Source organism: Sorghum bicolor, chromosome 4, assembly GCF_000003195.3.
Source record: "Sorghum bicolor cultivar BTx623 chromosome 4, Sorghum_bicolor_NCBIv3, whole genome shotgun sequence".
In the NCBI taxonomy this organism is placed as follows: domain Eukaryota; kingdom Viridiplantae; phylum Streptophyta; class Magnoliopsida; order Poales; family Poaceae; genus Sorghum; species Sorghum bicolor.
This window is the reverse complement of record NC_012873.2, coordinates 4,300,470-4,326,655: the sequence shown is the minus strand read 5'-3', so window position 1 is coordinate 4,326,655 and position 26,186 is coordinate 4,300,470. Positions and strand designations below refer to the sequence as shown.

The 26,186-nt window shown below is 41.8% G+C and overlaps 5 protein-coding genes across 7 annotated transcripts; 2 read left to right on the top strand and 3 right to left on the bottom strand.

The window, feature by feature from the left end:
* On the top strand, positions 5,381-6,331 carry LOC8076106 (putative germin-like protein 2-1). The gene has a single exon (XM_002453312.2). It carries the CDS (start codon positions 5,514-5,516, stop codon positions 6,186-6,188), a length of 675 nt encoding a protein of 224 aa, XP_002453357.1. The 5' UTR covers positions 5,381-5,513; the 3' UTR covers positions 6,189-6,331.
* LOC110434613 lies at positions 10,634-11,389 on the bottom strand. Its single transcript, XM_021458993.1, has one exon. The coding sequence runs from the start codon at positions 11,387-11,389 to the stop codon at positions 10,634-10,636; it is 756 nt and encodes a 251-aa protein (XP_021314668.1).
* Positions 15,253-18,111, top strand: LOC8074693 (pentatricopeptide repeat-containing protein At4g20770). The gene has a single exon (XM_002453311.2). It carries the CDS (start codon positions 15,253-15,255, stop codon positions 17,674-17,676), a length of 2,424 nt encoding a protein of 807 aa, XP_002453356.1. The 3' UTR covers positions 17,677-18,111.
* LOC8074692 (thiosulfate/3-mercaptopyruvate sulfurtransferase 1, mitochondrial) lies at positions 18,238-21,779 on the bottom strand. Of its 3 annotated transcripts, none has more exons than XM_021459204.1 (12): positions 21,624-21,779; positions 21,354-21,471; positions 21,033-21,092; positions 20,890-20,952; positions 20,523-20,647; positions 20,142-20,304; positions 20,003-20,062; positions 19,661-19,719; positions 19,235-19,316; positions 19,083-19,146; positions 18,773-18,840; positions 18,238-18,696 (listed from the first exon to the last, which is right to left on the bottom strand). In XM_021459204.1, exons 2-12 carry the CDS (start codon positions 21,420-21,422, stop codon positions 18,586-18,588), a joined length of 924 nt encoding a protein of 307 aa, XP_021314879.1. In that variant the 5' UTR covers positions 21,423-21,471; positions 21,624-21,779; the 3' UTR covers positions 18,238-18,585. The 3 variants fall into 3 exon arrangements, with proteins under 3 accessions (XP_021314879.1, XP_002451605.1, XP_021314880.1); XM_002451560.2 differs by having other exon boundaries at positions 21,619-21,775; XM_021459205.1 differs by having other exon boundaries at positions 21,354-21,462; positions 21,619-21,761.
* LOC8074691 (biotin--protein ligase 2) lies at positions 22,040-25,043 on the bottom strand. The gene is made up of 9 exons (XM_002451559.2): positions 24,612-25,043; positions 24,452-24,513; positions 23,842-23,990; positions 23,622-23,742; positions 23,375-23,530; positions 23,234-23,279; positions 22,975-23,038; positions 22,820-22,896; positions 22,040-22,635 (listed from the first exon to the last, which is right to left on the bottom strand). The coding sequence occupies exons 1-9, from the start codon at positions 25,007-25,009 to the stop codon at positions 22,590-22,592; spliced, it is 1,119 nt and encodes a 372-aa protein (XP_002451604.1). The 5' UTR covers positions 25,010-25,043; the 3' UTR covers positions 22,040-22,589.

Sequence of the window (26,186 nt, the reverse complement as noted above, 5' to 3'; positions counted from 1 at the left end):
ACTAAATTAATACCATTAAACTTATCATAGAATATATTTTCATAAGATACTCATTTTATATCATAGAAAGTGATGTTCTTTTTTATAAAGTTGGTCAAACTTAAAAAAGTTTAATCGTCACATATTCTAGGAGTTGAAGCTTTTATGGATAGACGGAATAATATCTCGTACGCACTCTAGAGAGCAATTCTTGCTTTTATTTTTTGGCTAGTGAAAAATCTAGATTAAAAGATAACTATATTTGGATAACTATTTAGACAAACTATTAGAGGGTATATCATTTAGAAAGGATTTAGAGAGTCGCTTTGAGATGCTTTGAAGGGACGCAGATTCAGTAACGTTGCTTCAGTAAGTCACAACGCTTTGCCATCCAACGGACTGTCCAGAATCTATAAAGCTGAGGCTGCTGAAGGCCGGACGCAGATTCTATAATGCCACCTCACATGCTCGCTTGATTTCTCCCAAATACAAAGGCCCTATTTAGTTGTGTTTTTTTTTTCAAAATAGCTATCATAGTTTGTTCGTATTTGATAATTATTGTTCAATTATTAACTAACCAAGCTTAAAAAATCTGTCTCGTAATTCCAGATGAATTGTATAATTAGTTACTTTTTTATTATATTTAATTCTTCATGTATGTGCTGCAAGATTCGATGTGACGAAAAATCTTAGACCATTTTACAAAATAGTTCATGAACTAAGACCTTGTTTAGTTCTAACTTTTTTTTGCAAAATAGACACTGTAGTACGTTTGTATTTGACAAATATTGTCCAATCATAGACTAACAAGACTCAGAAATTCGTCTTGCAAATTATAATTAAACTATGTAATTAATTATTTTTTATCTATATTTAATACTTTATGCATATATCGTAAAATTCGATGTGACTGGAAATCTAAAAAGTTTTATAAACTTTTTCGGGAACTAAACAAGGCCTAAACAAGACCAAATAGTTCACCCCAAAATCCAAAAACTTTTTAAGATTTTCCGTCACATCAAATTTTGCGGGCTATGCATTGAGCATTAAATATAGATAAAAAATAACTAATTACATAGTTTGACTATAACTTGCAAGATGAATCTTTTAAGTCTAGTTAGTCTATGATTAAGTAATAATTGTTAAATACAAACGAAAGTGTTACAATATTAAATCCAAAAAAAATTCAAGTCAACCAAAATTATGCAAAATTGCTTGATTCAGCGCAAGATGTCCATGAACACGAGCACGCTGTAGAAGTAGAGTAGAGCATTGCAACTTGTCTATAAAATAATAATACTTTATGTTAGATTGTTTGTCAGCCGTTAGATCTGTGTGAACGGTGTATGAAGGTAGGAAAGTTACGCTGTGACTTTCCAGAGGAAAGTCACTGAATCCATCTCCGCTTTGAAGCAACTCCAAAAGAGTTTTTATATCGTCCTAAGTCTCTTATTGGTTACGCAAATATAATCATCTTATATTCCGAATTTTTAGCTAGTCAAAAATAAAAGACAAGAATAACTCTTTAGAGAGCACATGAGATATAAAAAGTTGTTGAAGAGAAAAGATATAGAAAATGATTTTTATATAAATGAGTTTCTAAATGATGATTTAAAGAATAAGGTTTAGAAAGACTTTTGGATATGCTTAGGTCTTGTTTGGCACAGCTCAACTTCAATAGTGAAGCTATTTTTTTAGAAAATAGCTTCATGAATGACTTTCTACATGAAGCTGAGCTGTTTTGGAGAAAGTATTTGGCAAAATAGCTTTACCAACTACTTCATGCATAGTTGAGAGAGAGAAATGAGAGTGAAGCTACAATAAGCTACTTTTTTCCAGCTTCATCCAACTTATATCTTTGTGAGAGGAGAGAAAAAACAGCTTCACCCATGAAGCTGTTTTGGAAATAAGTGTTTAGCAAAAAAAACAGCTCACAACAGCTCATGAAGCTGTTGTGAGCTGTACCAAATAGGCCCTTACTTTAGATGAATGAAGAGAAGGATCACGGATGAACATGAATATATTGCCGGCCGGTGCCCCACCGGTTGGCCGCTGCATGGTGCTGCACAGCGCGTGTTTGACTTTGACCGCCTACACGTATATAGGAGCACGTGCGGAAATAATCAACCATCTTATCTGTGCGCAGTGCATTTGACCGAGTTCTGAGGTCTTGTTTAGTCGATGAAAAATTTTAGATTTTGTTATTGTTGTATTTTTATTTTTATTTAGTATGTCTAATTATGGATTATTTAAACTTAAATGATTTGTATCATAAATTATAGATAAATTATATAATTAGTTATATTTTTTATCTATATTTAATATTTTATATATCTATATAAAGTTTTGATGTGACGGAAAATCTAATTTTTTTAAAAAAACTAAACAAGGCCTAAGACGACTACTCTTGTGTGCCGACCGCGTACCCTTCCCTATGTGTTCATTTGAGTTTATTTATCAAATGTGTCAGCATTTAACGGTATTTTTCTCTCACAATAAATTAGTGAACATACTTCTAGCCATGCAAACAAGTTGAGAGTTCTGCCAACTGAGGAGATGTTAATGTGACAGATCGATTATGTATAAGCTCGCTGGGCAGGTTGTTGATGGGCAGTGGCGGAGCTACATTGAGACTAAGGGGATATTTGGTTGCTAGTCATAGTCTACCATAACTAACTTTAGGCAAGTGTGGTAAGCTATAAAAAGTGTGGCTAGCAAATTGGTTGCCACACTTTGCCATGCCTAAAGGAATCTTGCCACACTTTTTAACCCTATGACATGTGGAGCCCAAAAGAGTCTTGCCTAAACTTAGTTGTCAACCAAGCACTTGCCAACTTGGTCAAACTTGCCTAAGGTAAAGTGTGGTAAACATATCTGTGGTTAATGCTTAGGAAGTAATAAAGATTTATATATCAGCTATAATTTAAATACTGTTGGCCTCCTCTCAAATCCCTTTGAGCTTCGCCATCGTTGATAGGGTCGTGCGTACTGGGATAATAAGGATAAGGCCTTGTTTATAGCACTTTCGTTTGTTTGTGACAAATATTATCTAATTATGAACTAACTAGGATTAAAAGATTCGTCTCGTGATTTCCAGCTAAACTGTGTAATTAGTTTTTGTTTTCGTCTATATTTAATGTTTCATGCATGTGCTACAAGATTCGATATGACGGGGAATTTTGAAAACTTTTTGGTTTTCAGGGTGAACTAAACAAGGCCTAAGTTCAATTCAAGCAAATAGGGTGCGGCCGGCCGACAGCATCATTCCATCCGGTTAACACCTTTGCTCGTCCAATTAAGGCCTTATTTAGTTTAACTCAAAAACCAAAAACTTTTTAAAATTCTTTATCACATTAAATCTTGCAGTATATGCATAAAGCATTTAATATAAACGAAAATAAAAACTAATTTTACAATTTACATGTTAATCGTGAGATGAGTCTTTTGAGTCGAGTTAGTCTATGATTGGACAATAATTACCAAATAAAAACGAAAGTGTTACGGTACCGAAAATCATAAAGGTTTCGGAACTAAACAAGGCCTAATTAGGGATGCAAACGTCGCATGATGTCTATTTCCTCCCCTGTTGTTCGGAAAAAAAAATTCACTATAGTGTTGGCGTTGATCAAAAACTTTTTGAAGTTTAAATTCATAAAAAAGTAGCAACGTTATTATCTCTAAATAAACTTACTATAAAAATATATTTAGTGACATAATTATATTAATTATATATTATAAATATTAATATTTTCTTATATATTTAATTAAAGTTGCAAATATTTGACTTCTCGAGAAGTGGAAATGACGATCCATGGATGGAGAGTGAGAGAGAGAGAGTATATATATCTCATATTCTAATATGTCTTTTTAGTGAAATTCATATCAGAGCGGATGGTACACAATTGCATACACTAAAATGATTTTTTTTTACATAAAAATGTACGAAGATAAAGTAGAACCAGATCAGAGTGGATTTTTTTACATGTCGTTTTAGCTTTCAACCTGTAAAGAGATCCTTTGGATCTAGACGTTGCCTGTGTCCGTATGCATAGAGAAGACAGTGGACTAAAGTGTCAAAATGATTATTAGGGCATTGTTTACTTTCACCTAAAAATCTAAATTTTTTCAAGATTCTCCGTCACATCAAATCTTTAGACGCATGCATATAGTATTAAATATAGACAAAAATAAAAACTAATTACATAGTTTAGTCGAAATTGACGAGACGAATCTTTTGAGCCTAGTTAGTCCATGATTGGACAATATTTATCACAAACAAACGAAAGTGCTACAATATCGCGAAATTTTTCACTACACCAAACACGGCCTAGAACAGAACAGAGGGAGTACATTGGCATGAAATTGGATAAACTACAAGATGTTAACGCAGCTATATACCAAATGAATAGTTGTTCCATGGTGTGTACAGTGAACTGAAGAATAGGACGGAACGATGCTCCGTCTTATTTGTTTTGCTGATAGATCATGATTATTGGAAGTATTATTTGTTGATTTGTTGTGAAGGAAAAACAACGCTGAATGACTATTCAAACGATGCCGGCCTGCACCTACTTGGCCCCCATCTCAAATTCTGAATAACAATCAAAATCCATCGAATCGATGGAGGCGGCCACACTCGCTTTGCGTCATGCATGCGGTACGTGTGTCGCACTGTCGCGGAGTCGCGCACATTGCTATCCAGCACGCACGACCCCATCAAAAAAACCTGATAATCTGCCCGGTAAACTCATATGGACCGGGTCGTCGGTCCGTCACATCGATCAGGATCCCGTCAGTTCGGAGGCGAGCGAATTGTTAAACGCCTTCTCGTTATCCATGGCTCTAGATGACTAAGGCCTTGTTTAGATACACCCAAAAACCCAAAACTTTATAAGATTTTTCGTCACATCGAATCTTGCGGCACATGCATGAAGTATTAAATATAGTTAAAAAAATAACTAATTACACAGTTTATCTGTAAATCACGAGACGAATCTTTTAAGCCTATTTACTCCATAATTAGACAATGTTTGTCAAATAAAGATGAAAATGCTATAGTGTCAAAATTCAAAAACTTTTTGCATCTAAACAAGGCCTCACTAACGCCCTGGGAGAACCAGCAGGCTAGACTAGCTAGAGTCGTCTCAGAGGACGGCCGGACTCAGTTGCATATTATTGCATGATGAACTGCACGCAGCTTTGATTATTTCGCGCGTCCAATCCACTCGCGTTCAGCAGGCCTAGAGCAGGTCCACCACACGTATATACGCAGTCAAACATGCATGTTGTCCTTGTCCAGCACCATGCAGCAGCAACCTGCTGGAGCACCGGCTATATATATACATGTTCACCATGCCCCTTCTCCCCATCTATCCAAGCTAATCTTGCCAATCGATCTAGGGTACTCACACCCTGCCTCAACAAGCTCAATCGCACGTACGTCGATTTTTGCATACTCGAGCTGCTCCGTTCTGAGGACACATTTCAAGCCAGGACATAGTAGTTTTGTACTAGTAGGCACAGCAGCAGCAGCAATGGCAAGCAGCAGCAGGTCTAGCAAGCTCCTCCTTGCTCTCCTTGTCGCAGCAATGGTGGCGTGTCCTCTGTCTCTCGCGTACGACCCGAGCCCTCTCCAGGACTTCTGCGTCGCCGACACCGTCTCCTCTGTGTTCGTGAACGGGCTGGTGTGCAAGGACCCGGCGCAGGTGTCCGCCGGCGACTTCGCCTTCTCGGGCCTGCACAACGCCGGCGACACCTCCAACGCGTTCGGCTCCAAGGTGACGCTGGTGGACGTGCGCGCGCTGCCGGGGCTCAACTCGCTGGGCATCTCCATGGCGCGCCTCGACATCGCGCCCGGCGGCCTCAACCCGCCGCACACGCACCCGCGCGCCACCGAGGTGCTCACCGTCGTCCAGGGCCAGATGTACGTCGGCTTCCTCGCCACCGACGGCACGCTCTTCGCCAAGGTGATGTCGAAGGGCGACGTCTTCGTCTTCCCCAAGGGCCTCCTCCATTTCGAGTTCAACTGCGGCGCCAGCCCCGCCGTCGGCATCGCTGGGCTCAGCAGCCAGAACCCCGGGCTCATCCGCGCCGCTGACTCGCTCTTCGGCGCCACCCCCGCCATCACCGACGAGGTGCTCGCCAAGGCGTTCAGGATCGATGCCGCCACCGTGCAGAGGATCAAGGCGCAGTTCGCCACCAAGAAGTAAATTATTGACTGTGCGCTAGCTAGTAGTAAAAAAATTGGCCGGTCTCCGTGTTTATCGTATGGCCCTACTCTGGCTGCATATGGCCGGGATGTCAGTCATTTGTCATCAAATTCAGATTGTTTGATTTTTCTTATGTGTATTAATTCATCATGTCCTTGGATAAATAATTCTATTTTTTTTCGAAAGTAGTGGAACAATGCAACTATAATTTATCCTGTACATCTTATTAAAATATTTTTATCTCCTTTAGATCCATTTCTTTAATGGCAACACTATTGTTTTGATTATGTGTTTAGTCGAAGCTATGGTATCCTATGTATTCAAGGTCTGTTTGGTTCATTACTAAAAAGCACTATATACAATGGCTCTAAATGGTTTTGATTCCCTGTTAGGCTGTTACACTGACTGGAGGAGCACTGGAGCAGAGCTAGTAAAATAAAAAAATATTAGCTTTACTGCCTTCTAGTTCGTTTTAAAAGGTGAAGAAAAACGATTCCTCCTTACCGTGCATAGAGGAGCTATAAAGCCAGAGTTGCTTGCAACTCTATCTTTATGGGGCCCAAACCGCATCACAACTTACGACAACTCTAAAGTCAGCTTTGTTCGTTTAGACTTATCAACCAAATTTGTCAGCTATTTAGCAGTATTTTTATCTTTCAATAAATCAGCCAACAATATTTTTTGTCATGACTTATCAGCCAAACAAATTGGTTATCAGAGGTGCAAAGTTGCGGAGCTCGCGAGGCTCCACAATCACCACAGTGCACCAAGAGTTTGGTGGACAAATAGTTCACCTAACCTGGGGCGTCATAGCCGGGGCATAACATTGTTGTGTGGCGACGTCCAAAACAAACCCATCTTTATTTGGCATGTGTGCACCACGATGCATATATATCGGTGCTTGAAGACACATATCCATGCACGATTGGAGGCAATGGAGAGGTCACCACTAGGGCCTGCGCAACGCATTGTCTTCCTCCACTTTGATTCGGGTTTAGGTGAGGGAGGGGTCGGGTGGATGGTGGGCGAAATGCTCGGTTGCAAGAGATAGTTGCCAGTTGGGGCGGTCAACTACAATGGTGACATTGGAACAACATAGATTAAAAGATTAGTGTTTGGGGATTTTGGAGGTCCTCCAATAGCTTCCGAGGGGTTTGGATGGATGTTGGGAGGGCGTGCCGGGGGGGGGGGGGTGTGTGTCAAGCGAGGCAGTGAGAAATCCTAAACAATTCTAGTTAAGAACATTGGAGAAATGCTCAGAACCTCTTTTTTTAGGGCAAAAATGTTAAACACTTCTAATTAAGAATATTAATTGGAGTTAACAAAAAATAGATCATACGCATCCTTTAGAATGGGTGAGATGACCTGGTGTAAACCAGCCTATGATGTGGGCGCATAAACCAACCAGTCTATCGAGAAGCAAATCGATAGGTATTGAGAAAATATAGAGACGTGTTTTGTCAAACTATAAAAGCTACAATATCCCGAAGCAAAAATATAGGTCAAGAATAATCAGGTGATGAAGTGCTCATTACAACCGGATCGTACGTTGTACCAGTGATGATAAAAGTATCGTCATTACCACCTACTCTCATAAACGCCGATGAAAACCGATGATGAAAGGGACTTTGAATTAGCATTGTGATAAGATTTGCACATTAGGCTAGTCTTAATGCATAGTTTGCCGGATCTCGTAGCAATCCAACGATAAACCACTCGCCACCGGTGACGGACCGACCCAGTCCATATGATTATGATTACCGAGCTGGTTGATGCCTTCTTGATGGGGACGTGTGGGTCGCGCGTACGTGTGCTGGATGATGACGTGCCGCGTGATGAAAAACGAGCGAGCGACGAGGCCTGGTCGCCTGGACTGGATGGAATCATGGGATTTGGTTGGATTATTGACGAAGAGGGATGGTCGAGTTGTATGGTGCAGGCCGGCCACCACCCTTGAGCATCGCTCCTTCCTGGCTTTACCGTAACTGCTACTAAAAAGCCCAGCTCGGTCTGCCTCCCATCGTGTCCGTGCTTAGCACGGTCTGCCCTGGGCCTCAATGCTAGCCCGCATTGCCGGTACGAGCACAACACGAAGATTGGGCCAACACAATGGTGGTCCGGTAATTCACTGTTTGTTTCATTGAAATTTGGCTTATGTGATAATAAAAAGTATTATTCAGTAATTTATATTGTGAGAGAAGAACTATAATAGTTGATAAGCTGTGTTACCGCAATTTCTCTCGCTCGCTCCTCCTCCGAGTCTCAAACAGCCGAACCCTCTCCACCTCTCGCTCGCTAGGCCAGGGGTTGCTGGTCCCAGGTCACTCTCTCCCTTGCTCCCTACGTCTTCTCCTCCTCCTCCAGGCGTGGCTACGACTGTGGCGCAACGACGTGGCAAGGCATTGTGGCGGCGCAGTGATGTTCGTGTGAGCACTACTGCGGTGGTGCGACGGCCTTGCATAAGGCACGACTGCTGTGGTGGCGGCGTGGCGGCCAGGAGTGCAAGACGCAGCGACGGACTTTGTCAGCCATTCAACAGTATTTTTTTTATAACAAATCAGCGAGCAGTATTTTCAGTTATGATTCTTCAGCCAAGCAAACATGTACATAGTTTTCTCTTGTAAAAATGTTCTTGCTGATGCATCTTTGCTAGAAGACTGGTTTTGCAAACAGTACTGGTACCAATGATGAAGTCAAGAAAATGATGTCCGATAATCTTATCTGTCGAGAATCCACATATAAGAAAGTAAATATGTAGTGCTAACAAAACTAAACTGCAGCACGTATACTCCCTCAGTCCCAAAATATCTTTTGTTTTAGGTTTTCGTGTCGCAAGTGTGACTAAATTTATAGAAAACGCGTGCAATATTTTTATCTCCAAATAAATTTGTTAAAAAACTAGATTCAAAATTCTTTTCAATGATACTAATTATATACCATAGATATTGATATTTTTTAATGTATATTTAGTCAAAGTTATTTTTTAGAAACGAGAACGATAATTTTTTTAACCGAGGGAGTATGCCATGAATCAATGCTTGTCTGTTTTTTTTTTGTTTTTTTGGCAGTAACTTCTAGTCAGTCCTCTTAGCTAGATACTCAGGCGGCCTTGTTTATTTGGTGAAAAATTTTGGGTTTGGCTACTGTACCATTTTTGTTTGTGTTTGGTAATTATTGTCTAATCATAAACTAATTAGGTCTAAAAAAATTTATCTCACAAATTATAGATACATTGTGCAATTAGTTATTTTACTTATCTATATAATGTTTTATGCATGTATTGCAAGATTTGATGTGACGAGAAATTTGAAAATTTTTGGGACCTAAACAAGGCCACACTGTGAAGCATGTGCATGTGTCGTGAATGGTTAATCTGAAGATGTCTCAAACACACTGATCTCACTGCAACTGTGGGGTGGCTACCAATGTGTGCAATATCTTTGATATTCACTAGATATGATTTAGAAACATCCTGTTCACTCGCTGTCTTGGATTAGCTTGGTCACAAATTCTTAGGTGTGCAAAGTTGTATGTTTTTATAAAAGTATTTTTCAAGATAAATCTATTCATATGATTTTCATATTTCCAAACTCAACAACTTAAAAGTTATTCATGATTCATATTTTCAATGTTTAACCCAAACCTTATAAAAAAACAACTTACTTTATGGGTGTGGAGGGAGTATCACTTTTTGATAGATATTTTATAAAAATAAAGAGTCAAAGTTAAGATTTGAAGACCATATCATTGTCCTAAACGACTTTTCTTTACAGGTAGAAACGAAGTACACTTTTTTCCTTAACACACAGAGTTACAACTTTTTTTATTTAGTTATCCAAATATAGCCATTTTTATCTTGGATTTCTCACTAGTCAAATATAGAAAACTGGAACAGTTCTCTAGAGTGTTTACAAGTTATATAAAAATTATTGAAGAGCAAAAAGATATATAAAAACATTTTGTATATAAATAGCCATTTAATAATGATTTGAAAAGTGAGCTTCACAAAAAAAATTCTTTAGAGATGCTCTGTAAAGGCACAGCCGTACGCAATCAAGGCAGTATTATGAGAAACCGCGGATTCGAGCATTGGACGGCTCCATCCTGCAAATGAAACTCGTATCGTATGCCGTTTCCTGTTATTCCGAGAGAGAGAGAGAGAGAGAGAGAGAGAGAGAGAGAGGGGGGGGGGGGGGGGGGGGGGCTACAGTGCACGCCGTTTTTTGCTTCTTTTTCGCCAATTTTGCAACGTGCGGCCTGGACACTAAAAATCCATGCAAGCACAAAGGAGACGTACGTTGAATTTCAGGTGAAGAATTACCGCTTCAATTGTCATGAAAATAGTAATAACGGTAATGGTTTGGAGCTTGGCGACATGCGTGCGGATACAGAAACGGCGACACACTGCCTAGCAAATCAACGGAGCCGCTACGTACGACGGGGGCCTAGGCGTCCGCGGCGGCGGTGGCGGCGGTGACGACGCCGCCGATCGTCTGGAGACATATGCCCACCGCGGCTACGACGGCGGAGATGCAGGACCTAGCGGCCTCAGTAATGGTGTCACGCAGCGCCCGGAACACGGCCTTAAGGCGAGCCATCATCTCCGCAGCCCGTCGTGCGGCGCGCGCGGCCAGCTGGGCAGCCACGGAACCCTGCTGCGAGCCGGGTGCGGTGGCAGAGACGACGATGGCCGACGACGAAGACGGAGGAGGCAGGGCCCTGCTCAGTGATCGCCGGCAACCGGCGACACAGGCCGAAGCTCTGGACAGCACGTCGTCGTGCCCCGCCGCGTCGTGAGCAGCAGCCGCCGCACGGTCCACCTCGCGCGTCGCCGCAGCGGCTTCCTTGCGGCCAAGCAGGCGGCGCACCAGCTTGATGACTTTGTCCTTGACGAATGCAGCGGCTGCCTTGAGCTTCTCGAAAGCCGACGAGGCAGCAGTGCGCAGGTACTCCGTCGCCGACGAAGCCACACCGGCGACGGGCTTGACAACTCCGTCCCTGAGGACGTTGACAAATGCCTCGGCTTTCTTGGCTTTATCGTAAGCCGACGAGGCGATGCGCACGTAGTCCATCACCACCTCAGCCGCGTCGTGGACGGAGTCGAGGGCGTCGTTGACAACGTCAGACGCCGCCGCCCACGCCGCCCCGACCGCCACGCCCGCGCTGAAGATTGCCCAAGGGATGCTCGCCGCGGCCCCCATTACTGGCCCTCCCCTTGCTCGATCTCGCTCCCAGCTCTGCCTGACTCTGTGTTGGTGTGTGTGGCTTTGTTGCGGTGCGTCTGCAAGATTTTATTGCCACCCGGCCCGGCCTGGCTAGCGGCCGCGACGTCGCATGCATGCATGGGGAATGTGCAGCGTCCAGCCTCGAATTGACGCAAGGTAGGAGTACGGTGGGTGGGCGCGTGCTACCAGGCGTCGTCGGCGTCCTTTTGGTTCAGCGCACAGCTCACGAGGAGACGCCGCCCCGCCGAACTGCACGATACGATCGAGTTTCTGCAACAAGAGTGGTGAACCGACCTTGTGACGCACCCACCCAATTTATTATGTCACCGGCCACTAACGAGCAGACGGAGAGCGTTAGGCCAGCCAATGCATAATTTCATGACACAGTTACCAATAACCGAGCCACATGAGTTTTATGGGGATGAAACTCCTCTCTCATATGATGAAACTCCTTCATTTAATGACACTGCCAGATCAGCAATTTTGCTTATGTGGCACCCTATTTAACGTACCTGGCGTTGATGGAAGACCGATAGTCAAAAACACAAACTATTGGGAGAGCACCGATGGAGTATCTAGCGTTGATGGAAGACCGATGGGCAGCTCGCAGGAACGTCTGGCGGCGGGGTGTCGCCAAACTCGCACGACCTCAACCTGTAGCGGCACGCGGACTTCGCGCCAATTTTCCAATGCCAAGTGTGAACAGGCTTGACATATATGCCAATCCTTCTCCTCTTTTTGTCAAGTTAACAAAATTGCAAAGTCCAAATGTCAAACCATTGGATAGGTGTTTTTAAAACTTTTTGGCAAATACATGAATGCAAAGCCTATTTGCAAAATGGTTGGGGATGCTCTAAGTAATATAAAAAATGTATTATCTAAACTTAATATGCACGACTAACAAAAAGTATTATCTTTACTCCCTCTATATCTATTTAGAAACTATGGGCCTGCTTAGTTCACTACCAAAATTTATCATATCAAGGATTTGACGAGCTATGATTTTGGCTAGTATTTGATTGACTATCAAAACTTATTAACGTCTCACACATTTGTCTCGCCAAATCTTTTGCAACTTTTTTGTTCAAATTTTGGGCCTTGTTTAGTTCCGAAAAAATTTCGGATTTCGGCACTGTAGCACTTTCGTTTGTTTGTGACAAATATTATTTAATTATAGACTAACTAGGATCAAAAGATTCGTCTCGTAATTTATACCTAAACTGTGTAATTAGTTTTTGTTTTCGTCTATATTTAATGCTTCATGCAAGTGCTATAAAATTCGATGTGACGGGAAATCTTGAAAACTTTTTGGTTTTCGGGGTGAACTGACATGACAAATTTTGGTCACGAAACAAGCAGAACCCTATGTAATCTCTATCTGATTTGAGAAATTATGAATTACTCTCTCCGTTCAAGCCCCTTTTGTGCAATAATAAGAGCGTTGTAAAATTGCTAACAACCTAGTTCAACACTCTCGCAATAAACACATAGATATTGTCGTACCTTTCTTATAGATCATGTTGCTAAGGATGACATCTTGCTAGATGGAGTAAGGCCAAAGATCAATTGGCGGATATCTTCACAAAAGTTTTAGATGAAGCCCACGTTCTCTCTCTCTCTCTCTCTCAAAGATGCAGCTGCCTGAGCTAACCGTAAGCGCCACCACCCCATCGTGCCCTCGCGCTCGTGCTGGCTCCCTATGTGTGTTGTGCACCTACCATCACCTTGCATGTATCTATGCTTGTCGTTGTTGTGCGCCACCGTGCACTGGCCAGCACTAGCTTTGGCGATCATGTGTTCCTTCATGGGAAGCCTCCTTTCTCTTCCTTGGTAGCACCTTCTCGGTGTACATAGGTTCAACAACAGTATGTTCCTCCCCTAAGATTTATGCCCTTAGCATGTTTGACAAAAAAATGTTTGACATGTCCTTGTTTCTCCCTTGTAGATCTTTGTCAATCGTGTGAGGCTCTTGTGTAGTTGCATAGATTTTGTGTAATCTTGCTAGCTCCCACTAACTTGGCACGTTAGATATACCCTTAGGATCTTTTGTAAGATTCTTTATGATTTAAATAGAGGGGTGTAGTCAAAGCTAAACCGAATAGTTTCATTTTATATTTGTTTCAGTTAACTGATGCGACTAAGTTCAGAAATGACTATTCATATCCTCTCACTAGTTCGTCATCTCAATGTAACAAGCGTTCATAGGACTAGATCTAAGTTTTCATACGTGTCAATGATGCAAGCTGCATTTTGATTCAACTTAAAAGATAATGGATAAATCAATATTATTAGTAGGATTCTTGATGGTTACATGCATATAATACTATATATTACCTAGGATGTGAGGGAGATTCAGAGAGGAGAAAGAGGATAAAGGAGAGAGATAGACAAATATATGGATAGAAATAAAGTCATACAGATCTCACAACACAATCAAAATTTCAACAATTATGACTTTGGTATCAATATATGTTGTAAGCTATCATGTACCATATGTACGGGCAAAAAATATATTAATTCTATATATGATATAGGAAGAGTTTTCAAAATTAAAGTGTTATTGTTATGCATGATTATGAAGATTTTTTTATAGATACGTGCGTGTCACACGCATATGTCTACTTGTTTTCATAATGTACTTCCCCTTATGAGTAGTTCCTTTTAGTGTTTGTTGCTAAAAAATGATGCATTAAATAATTATTTTACGATAATAACTCAATTTAAGTTAGTACTGGCCTCATAAAATGTCTCATGGTTCCATGATGAATTTTGATTTTGGACCCCTTTTGCCATCTGAAAAAAAAACAATTTTGATATTTTTTGATAAAAGTTGTTTACATAATTATGTTGTTAGAGTTGATTATTTTGTTCAGTTGCATCCCATATATATATATTTAAAACACAAAAAATAGGTCAAATCATTTTATCCTGATTATATATTTTTTCTTTACCTGTATTTCAGTTGTGACGGCTGTGCACTCGGTCCAAACTAGTAAGGCCTTGTTCGTTTCTACCGGATCAACCTGTTTCCAGGCCCATTCCAGGTAGATTATTGCAGCCTTTCAATCTAGATGGGAACTAAAATGTGTATTCGTTTTGGGCTAGCTTGGAACGAAAACTGACCTGAAACAAAAGCGTGCTTCTCTTTTTCTAGTTTCTACGGCATGGAATGAAACTAGACCTTCTACCATTCGCATCAGTTCCTGGCCCAAGTGGAGGAATGAGTGAAGGAACTGGATCCACTTAATCAAGAATGGTTCTTGTGTAACCGAACAAGGCCTAAGGCCTTGTTTAGTTCTGAAAAGATTTTGGATTTCGGCACTGTAGCATTTTTTTTATTTGACAAATATTATTTAATCATGAACTAACTAGGCTCAAAAGATTTATCTCGTGATTTACAGCCAAACTGTGCAATTAGTTTTTATTTTCGTCTATATCTAATGCTTCATGCATATGCCCCAATATTCGATGTGATGGAAAATCTTAAAAAGGTTTTAGTTTTTGGAGTGAATTAAACAAGGTCTTAGGCCAGTCTTAATGCATAGTTTCATGATACAGTTACCAAGACTATAAACTAGGTAACCGAACCACATGAGTTTTATGGGGATGAAACTCCTCTCTCATCTGATGAAACTCCTTCATTTAATAACCTCGCCAAATCAGCAATTTTACTTATGTGGCACCCTATTTAATATGCATGACACTCTCGTAAAACATGTATTGAGACTGGCCTTACGGCCCAGGAATGAATTGATCAAGGAATCTCGGAATTCCATGAATCTCTCATGCACAGTATGCAGCAGTATATCAAGGGGCCACTCCTCTGGTTTCTCGGCGTGATGGCCAACCTAGCGGCCCAGCTCGCTGCCGTGCTCCAGGCCTGCATCAAGCGTAGCGGCGGCCCCAAGCCCAGCCGCGCCCACGCCAAGGCCGCGCACGCGCGCGTCCTCGCCGCCGGCCTCGCCGCCGACACTTTCCTCCTCAACCGCCTCGTCGAGCTCTACTCCCTCTCGGGCCTGCCATGCCACGCGCTCCGCGCCTTCCGCGCGCTGCCCCGCCCCAACGTCTACTCCTACAACGCCGCCATCTCGGCCGCCTGCCGCGCGGGGGACCTCGCCGCCGCCCGGGACCTGCTCGGCCGAATGCCCGACCGGAACGCCGTCTCCTGGAACACCGTCATCGCCGCCGTCGCGCGGTCGGATTCCCCCGGGGAAGCGCTGGAGATGTACCGAGGGATGCTGCAGGAGGGCCTCGCGCCGACGAACTTCACGCTCGCCAGCGTGCTAAGCGCGTGCGGCGCCGTGGCCGCGCTCGATGACGGGAGGCGCTGCCATGGGCTTGCCGTCAAGGTCGGCCTCGATGGGAACCAGTTCGTTGAGAACGGGCTTCTCGGCATGTACACGAAGTGCGGGAGCGTCGCCGACGCGGTCAGGCTGTTCGACTGGATGTCTAGCCCGAACGAGGTGTCGTTCACAGCGATGATGGGTGGGCTGGCGCAGAGCGGGGCCGTCGACGATGCCCTCAGGCTGTTCGCGCGGATGAGCAGGAGTGCGATTCGTGTTGATCCGGTAGCTGTCTCCAGTGTTCTGGGCGCGTGCGCGCAGGCCTGCGCTGGTGACTACAATGTCGCTCGTGCAATCCGGCTTGCACAGTCCATTCATGCATTGGTTGTCAGAAAAGGTTTTGATTCGGACCAACACGTGGGGAACTCGTTGATTGATATGTATGCAAAGGGCATGAAGATGGATGAGGCCATGAAAGTCTTTGAGTCGATGTCCAGTGTCAGTATTGTTTCTTGGAACATTCTTGTAACTGGATATGGTCAGCTGGGTTGCTATGAGAGGGCCTTGGAAGTACTGGACTTGATGCAAGAGTCCGGTTTTGAGCCCAATGAGGTAACTTACAGTAACATGCTTGCTTCTTGTATTAAAGCAAGGGATGTTCCATCTGCTCGTGCAATGTTTGACAAGATATCAAAGCCAAGTGTAACTACATGGAACACCCTTTTATCCGGCTACGGCCAGGAGGAACTGCATCAAGACACAATCGAGTTGTTTAGGAGAATGCAACATCAAAATGTGCAACCTGACCGGACAACTTTGGCTGTGATCCTCAGTACATGCTCTAGATTAGGAATTTTGGAACTGGGCAAGCAAGTGCATTCTGCTTCAGTAAAACTATTGCTTCATAATGACATGTTTGTTGCGAGTGGTCTGATAGATATGTATTCAAAATGCGGTCAGGTTGGCATCGCACAGATCATTTTTAACATGATGACCGAGAGAGATGTGGTATGTTGGAATTCCATGATCTCAGGTTTGGCTATCCACTCTTTGAATGAAGAGGCCTTCGATTTCTTCAAGCAGATGCGGGAAAATGGAATGTTTCCCACAGAATCCTCTTATGCTAGTATGATCAATTCATGTGCTAGATTGTCATCCATACCTCAAGGTAGGCAGATACATGCACAGGTTCTGAAGGATGGTTATGATCAGAATGTATATGTTGGCAGTTCCCTGATCGACATGTATGCTAAATGCGGCAACATGGATGATGCACGCCTTTTCTTTAACTGCATGATTGTGAAGAACATAGTGGCATGGAATGAGATGATCCATGGATATGCTCAGAATGGTTTTGGAGAGAAAGCTGTGGAATTGTTTGAGTACATGCTAACCACAAAACAGAAGCCAGACAGTGTGACTTTCATTGCTGTCCTCACGGGATGCAGTCACTCTGGGCTTGTTGATGAAGCGATTGCATACTTTAATTCCATGGAGAGCAATTATGGGATTAGACCATTGGTTGAGCATTACACTTGCCTCATAGATGCACTGGGGCGGGCTGGTCGTTTTGCTGAAGTTGTGGCTGTCATAGATAAAATGCCATACAAGGATGATGCTATACTGTGGGAAGTTCTACTAGCTGCATGTGTTGTACATCACAATGCTGAGTTGGGGGAATTTGCCGCCAAGCATCTGTTCCGCCTTGATCCAAAGAATCCATCACCTTATGTGCTTCTATCAAATATATATGCTACCTTGGGTAGACATGGTGATGCCTCAGCTGTTAGGGCACTGATGAGTAGTCGTGGTGTTGTGAAAGGCCGTGGATACAGCTGGGTGAATCACAAGGATGGTGCTCGTGCCTTTATGGTAGCTGATGATCTTGGAATGAATGTTGGAGAACCCACAATGTTCAGTGATAACGAGGACACTTCGGGGATGACAGAAGGGCACCTAGATGAAACCTGTGCTGGATGATTTGAAATGTGGTGCTGCTGCTATCATATTCACTGAAATCTGATGCAATTTGCTTGGGAGCCTCAGGATGCACTCTTGTTTTAGCGTCAAGCAGTACTGCAAATTAGGCATGGTCTCAACGTTTGGGAGGAAACTATGGAATGCAGGAAATGTGCATTGCAGATTTGGTGCAAAGACAACTTCATGCTGATTGCTTTAGTTCATTTCGTCATACTGCAAAAGGTGTGATGAGCCATGGCATGTGGAAGCTCATACCAATTCCTGGCTCCATTCCCCATTATGGGAGTAGGTTTCTATCTAGATGGGCCAATGGATGAAAATGTGTTTGTTTTTTATTTTTTTTATGTAGAACGGGAGAAAAAGGTATAAGCACTAACTGTACTATACTACTATATGTTCTTAGAAATCATAGCACATGATGTCTTTTGGTTACAATTTACAACACATGTACTCGAGAGCGAGTGGATTGTTTTTTTCTGATCAGAATACACAATTTTGAACTTATTGTATCAGTTGTTCATTGAAAATTTAGAAGAAAACCACCTCCATTTTAGACCCAAGTTTACAAAAGAAATACTCTCATACATTAACCCTCATGTTGCCAGTATGATGCAATAAACAAGAACTTGCCTCATCTAGATACAATACCGCGAGCATGGTACTAATCTGTATGGTAAATAAAATGTTTACAATATTGAATCAAATCAGTTGAGATGTCCTGTTTTACTTGTTCCCTTTCATCTCTTTTTGCGACAGGACAACATAACACATATTGCACATTTCTCATCCATATAAGATTGGCATTTATTTAGTGCAAAGCTTGTTACAACATAATATCCTCTTGCTGACGATCTAAACTGAATGGTCCAAGATGCTCAAACTGAATTAATCTTTTCAGAGCTGGTGAGCTTAACAAGCAGGAGCAGTGATTTTTGGGTAATCGGAATCTGATTGTGCCTCCCATTCTGTCCAAGATCCATCATAAACTGGAACATCATGTCTTCCAATCCTGTAGAGCCCCTGTAAAGAGAGAGATTATTAGGGATTGCTTTGCTAGTGCCTGGTAAATCCAAGATGATCAGGGTAGATTCCAGACCAGAGCAAGTATGCAGGCAGTCACGCCAGATCCGCAAGTGACGACGATGGGTTGATCTAGGGAAATTCCTGAAGAAACACCAAATACAGTTACCATATTGTTATTGCTTGGCAAACTTTTCAGAATTTCAGTACACGATAATATGTCCCTAAGAAAAATTCAATTTCTAAGAGATCCGCAATATTAACTTATCAGTATTCTTGCTCTGCTTCTCATACTTGTAATTTGAAAAAAATGTTCCTTTCTTTCCAAGAACACAACAAAATTACATGTTTCAGATTATTAAAGTGAGTTGCAACAGAATGGAGACCTGCTTGCTGAAACTTTTGCCGCAGCTCATCTGCAGAGAGAAGGCTTGGTGCACCATCGAACATCTGGGATGAAGTCAAACATCATCATGTCTTAGCAATTGGTGGTTGTCCGAGTATCATGTGATGTACTGAATCTTTGCATCATACCAACCTCAGGGAATGGAACACATATGCTTCCTGGTATATGTCCACTTCTTACTCCTTTCCGTGGTTCTGGTGCTACACCATCAAATCTGTGAATTTGAATGTGGGTATTTTTCTTGAGAACAAAAAGTGACCACATAAAACTTAGGAAGAGGATCAATAACAAAAAAAAAGATGCCATCAGCGGCCAATGCATAATGCGTCTTTTTAACAATAAGTTTGAAATTTAGCAGATTCACAAAGGGTGAAACATCTTTTCATTTGTACACCTAACAGTTTAATGTAATTCATTTGAACTCAGAGTGAGGGTAATCATGCTTGAAACTGGAGCGCTGCGTTAACTGACCTAAGTTTGTACTTGGAAACCATATTCAGTTACCATCAGAACTTCTACTGCTGCTACAGTCCGTGTAAGTAAAGAGTGAGATTTTACCTGCCCTTTGCTCTGGCATCTATTTGTTGGTAAGTCTTAGCAGTCACATTATGGGCAACCTGTTGCATGAATCAAACAGCTCAATTCACATGGGACTAGCATTAATGTTTCACTTATTGATAATCTTCATGGCTCCTTTTTGAGTTGATTATATTTACAGAATTTGGAGTTGATCATATTACTTCAGAGTTGATCAAATTTATGGAATTCTACCAAATATTTGGGGTGTCAATGTAAAATCAAATCAAAGAAAGCAAAAGGGTTCATATGACAAACTGGTGCATATTTCTATAGTCTGGATGCAAGGCTAGTACTTTCAGGTAAAAAAAAAGAGTTACTAGCCTTTTCCAGTGACCAGAATAGATTAGGCTGAAATTCAGTGTGAAATGTGATTGTATTTGTCTGCACAGAAAAAACTGTATTAACCAATAAGCAAAAAAGAATGTTTAGTAATTATATGTACAGCATCATTTTAGCTCACCTGTTCACCATTATAAACCCTTTCGACAGCCTTATTTGCGGCATTTGATTTCAGAACTGCATCACCAGAGCTGACGTTTTCCACATTGAACCCAGAAGCTCGCCACAGAGGTAAACCTCCGTCTAATACCCAGACTTTTGTGTGTCCAAACACTCTAAACATCCTAAACATCTTGAAGGAAATTATGTTAGTTACGTAAAACATCAGTGGCCGCTTTTTTTCTTAAAAATCAGGCTACTCTTATAATAAAGAAAATAGTGTCCTTGATAAGATCGATTTTAACTTTCATTACTTTTTATATCAACGCCACAACTGAATAGCAAGTTTCTACTGGTTTCATCATTTTAATGAAGTGGATACTGGATACAGACTTCTGCTTACCACCAAACACGAGGTGCACTGAAGAATCCCTTTCCATCATAAATAATAACTTTATCCTGGTTTTTTATATCCAGCTCAGAGATTGCTGCTGCAAAAGCCTCTTCTGATGGCAACATGTGTGGTAACTGAAACAATAGCATATGGTAAACATACTATGCTTTAGGAAAAGAGAACAATATATTACTACTATCTTGTGCAAACTAAGAATAAGTCTCCAGTTGGTGTCAAAATCTAACTCTAAGTACATGAGATTTGCACAAAAGCTGTATGAACCACGACAACCCTAGGAACTCCTTGTTGCTTATCTACTTCAACTAAAATAATGAAAAAAATGAGGATGCAAAGTATATCCAGAAAAATTTCTCACATCAGTTGTCGGATCAACTATGCCATCTAAGTCGAAGAATAGCGCACCAGGGATGTGTGCCACCTGAAGATAATCAGAACAATTTAGCTCCAACAATTATCTCAAAAAGGAAGATGAGACACGTTACAGCTGATGCTGAAAACCTGATATTCTTCCCATGGATCCCTGTTCTCTACCGGCATGTACCAGGAAGCATCCAAAACCTAAAACAAGTTGATAACTGTCACAAAGCACATATATCCCTAACCCTCTAATTCTTTCTGGGAGTAATAAGAACACAATACATAAGAGGAAGTAAGATCCAATTGACAGTTAATCACACTGTTATGTTCTCCACATATACCACTAACGCAGGGGATATAATAAGTATCTCTGAACCTTTTTTTTCAAAGAAGGAAGCATTATTAAAGTACTTATCTCTGAACTGAATATGAACATGCAAACTAGATGATTTTTTTTTTTACCTTGACATCAGGCATTCCTAGGTGCTCGTGCAGCCACTGAGGAGAAACAACCGGATCATCCTGCGCCATTACTGACCAGCGGGCGAGCTGAGAGACCTAGGTCGCCGGACTGGATTAGCTAAAAAAACCGAAGCTTGCAGGTGAGATTCCCAAGCTAGAGGATACCCTCCACTCCAAGAAGAAGAAAGAGGGAGAGAATAAACCAGCTTCTCGGCGGCAGCAAGCTGCCTCTGCCATTAAGGCTAAGATTGGAGTTAGAGCTGACCTTACTGATTCGGATTCGTGCGGGAGAGCCCGCGGGAGAGGAAGGGGAGGAGCAGCGATAGAGGCCGACGGGCGGAGCAGAGCAGACGAGCTGATGGACTCGTGAGGTAGCCACGCCAAGGAATTTTATATGAAAATATAATATATATAAATAATTAGTTTAATAATTAGTTTATTTGCATCGGATGGATGCTGTTGCTGCGAGAGCGAACTGCGTGCTCATGTAGTCATGTTTGTGTGCTGATAATTATGCAAACTGTGTGCTCAGGTTTGTGTGCTGATAATAAAGTGATAATTATGCAATTCGATCAGCGGCGTCATTTAGTCCCGGTATACGGCCGCCTGGCCCACAGAACACACGCAATGATGCATAGTATGCAGTTATGCTTATGCAGATGACAGCACAAGCCAACAACAGCATGGATACTCCATATCATGTCCTTTCTATATAAGCACCTGTCCAAATACAGCTTTCCAACTCATACATGACAGCTACAAATCTTGTACAGAAAAAAAAAATATCGCAGTTTTACAGTTATAGCAGAAAACCAAATATGTGCCCCAACACTCCCGAAGAAGCTATGCGCCTGGCGACAGAGCAGATGTGCTTCATAATTTCATGCATTTTTCCTATGAATCATTCAAGTACAGGGTGTTCAGTCATTGCGATTACTTCACCTGAAATTTGAACTCATGTCTGTGCTTCAGTCACGGTTGATCGTCTCCTTAATTGTTTCTGGGGAGCCGTCGCAAATGGAATTGCAAGGGTGGGACACTTTGTTAATGTTTGAGGTCTCAAAGCAGCAGTTGAGAACTGTCATAAGAGCATTCCTTCTATTTGTTCCAAGAACAAGGTTTGGACACCGATGGAGGGCCTAGTGCTTAAATCATGTTCTCATTCCATTCTTACATGCCTTCATTCATTTGTACAGTTTGTTGAACCTATCCATGTAATCATATTGTATTGATACCCTAAGCTTCCATCTTTCTCCTCACCAATCCAGTGAAGAAATCAAAGCTGCAAACAATGGTACCATGTCAAATGCCATTCTTGACAGAATAGTTCGTGATAGAACAATCTATTACATGTTGAGAACATATATAGCATGAGAAGCATACAAAATATGGTACACATACTGAGTAATGATATGTGGAACAAAAATCTTATTGATGGATGAAAAAAACGGAGTAATTGGCAATACCTGTTGCCATCTGGGTGCAACTCATAGCTTTTGTTATCCTCACCGATAGCGTATAAGTACCCAGTTGGTGTTAACCCCTGGAAAGGATTAGTACCATTAGGTAAGTGGAAATATCAATTCAATCACCACAGTTTTGTATTGTGCTAACTGCTAACCTGGATGGTGACGACACTGCCTGAATTGCTTTCATGTGCATCTTGTACAACAACTCTCTGGCCACTACATAACAATAAAAAGTGCAAATCTCTTTGACATAAAGTGGTACATATCAAAGACAGACCAATATTAAATTGCAAGTACTTTCTTCAGATATTTACGATGAACACTTAAAATTCAAGTGGTACTAAATGTAGTTCAGGGCAAAATTTCATAATAGGGTCCAATGGACATATATATTGAGATAATAGTACATACCTATGAAGCCATGAGTTATAGTATTGCTCCTCAAGAACCTGAAATCCTGCAGTGGAATTTGAGGATGTTAAGTACACAGTTTTACCAACAAAGCCTTAGTCCCAAGCAAATTGGGGTAGGGGGGATGAAAATCTAAAGTACCATGATCCAAGAAGATCTCGAAAAGATTTTCGAATTTATTGAAGAAGTATGCCAGTATGTCTTCTCGATTCAATACGGGTGATGTAGGATTTGCTTCTTGAAGTGCAGCATTCAAGCATGTGGTAGGTTTCTCATTGTCAATATTTAAACCAACACCTGATTAAGATAACATGAATCCCATCCTTATCAAAAGAAAAAAAAAGTGATTAAATGCTTAGAATCAGCAACACTGGAAATTCATGTTTACCAGTACAAATATTGTAGACTTTGGATTCATAAGATGAGGTACATAGAATGCCACCAATTTTTAATCCTTTCAGATAGAGATCATTAGGCCATTTTATCCTCACATCAAGTTCTGGTAGTCCCTGAGTTTTATGAAAAAGGCAGAATGAAATGGTAACTGAAGCAGGGACTCAATACAATCAATAAGCAGCAAACATGGCTACACTGAATTATAGCCTAACCTTGGCACGGCATAGCTCCTGGATAGCTTGAGTTATAGAAAGACAAACAACATATTGCATAAGGGGCAACTTCCGTGCATCCTGCATCTGTGATGTGAAAGAGAACATGAGACAGCCTGGTGGCGATTCCCACACATTCTTTGAACGGCCTGCATGATTCGTGGGCAAAGATTAAACTTTTTACCTCTCAACAGCACCTTAGTGCATACTGAAATTATTTGATCAGAAAGATAAAAGAAAAAAAAACTGAAATGCTATGTATGATCTGGTTTAGTCAATTAGTTAAGAATGTGTTAAACCAATGAATTTCAATTGCCACAGCAAAGTAGAATAAATTAAAATAGTTATTTTGAAAAAAAAAAGTGTCACACTCCAGTAAGATTCTACTTGTGTAAGTGTTCACTAAGACAAGACTGCATTTTTCAAGCAATTGATCTTACAGATTACACAGCATTCAGCAGATAGTTTCATCAGTTTTAGCAATGATATCAGAAGTACAAGAGAGCACCAATCTCGTTTGAAATAAAACTCGAGAGCTTTGTAATCAAAGTTGCAAATTCAGCATGACTAAAACACTAACAGCAACAAGCAAGCCCCTAATTACACGCACCTCTCCCTTTGAACTGCACGTCGGCAACGCACACAACGCCCACCGGGAGCTTTGCAAAGTTCCTGCGAACACAAGCAGACGCCAAGTCAAATCAAACAGAGTAAAATAAGATCAAACGAAAACCCAATCCCCCGGGCGCGAAACCAGACATCGCACTCACCGCGCGATAAGATCCTGCGTGGAACCAATCCTGGGCGTCCAGAGCATCCACCTCCCAAACCGGCGCGCCCGGAGCGCGCTCATGTACACGGCGGCGTCAAAGCCCGCGCCATCGTAGGCAAGCGCGACGGAGACCTCACCGGCCTGCTCTCCCTCCCCTAGGGCGACGGAACCGGCCGCGGAGGCCAGCAGCTCCTGCTCCTGCGCTGACTTGCCGTACGCCACGAGCGTGGTGGCTGTGGCTCCGGCGGCCGCGGACATGGACACGCGGGCGGGTGGGCGGTGGCGGGAAGCAGACAGGTAGCGGCGGAGCGCGACGGCGGCGAGAACGGCCCCGACGGTGGCAGCGGCCGCGGCCGCGGTCGTTGATGGCGGCGGGAGGCGCACGGGGAACCGCATTGCCGTCGCTGTTGGTTTGGTCGTTTGGTGTGCTTTGTTTCCTCCGTCACTTGCTTTTTTTTTCCAGTGTAAATGTAAGTGGGCTGTGGAGCCCAACTCCAGTCATGCACGGGCTTGATGCTTGTGGGCTGGGAGATTGGGCTCCAATGCTGTGTATATTGGGCTGGATGGGGTCCGTTAGTTCAAAGTACTACGGTAGCCAAAATCAAAATTTTCACCAACTATGGTCTTGTTTATAGTTTAAAAAATATAAAATACAAAATGTCCACTACTTTGAAATGATAGAATGTAAAGTATCAAAATTTTCAGGGTCATATTTAGTTTTATCTAAAATGCAGGATTTATTGTCCTCATGAGAGACTCTTGAGACTCTTAGAGGCCAAAATTTAAAATAGAGAAAATCCACCTTTTTGTCAAAAAATTTGCATGATGTTTAGTTCCATTTTACAAAATTTGAATCAAAACCCAAATTTTTTGGAATAAAAGGGAACTAAACACCTCCTTAGTTGTTGTTTTTTGCAAAATGGACATTATAGAATTTTTATTTGTATTTGATAAATATTGTCCAATCATAAACTACCTAGGCTCAAAAGATTTGTCTCACAAATTACAGATATGTCGCAAGATTCGATATAACGAGAATTCTTCAAAAATTTCACCAAAAATAAAAATTTTCACTAAATATAGTTGAACAATAATTACCAAATACAAATGAATGTGCTATAGTAAAAAAATAAAAAAAGTAACTAGGATAGTTGTGCGAAGAAGGTGCGAGGATAATTGTGCGTTTCTTAAGTACTCCTATGGTCTTGTTAGTTACACAGAGAATTCAAAATCCTTTTAATATTTCTTTTACATCGAATCTTGCGGCATGAACATTAAATATAGATAAAAAAACTAATTGCATAGTTTGTATCTAATTAGAGAGATGAATTTTTAAAGTTTAGTTAGTCTATAATCGAACAATAATTACAAAATCAAAAGGAAAGTGCTATATTAGTATTTTGCAAAAAAATCTATAAATTAAACAAGGCCTAAGCAAGGTCATTTGGACGCCACACACGTCCTGAAACTACAGTTTTACTCGTACTCTACTGTACTCCAGGACAGGTTGGCGTAGGGGAGGGGACACAGCCACACGCCCACACAGGACAAATGTTGGATGTGACCGGTCGTG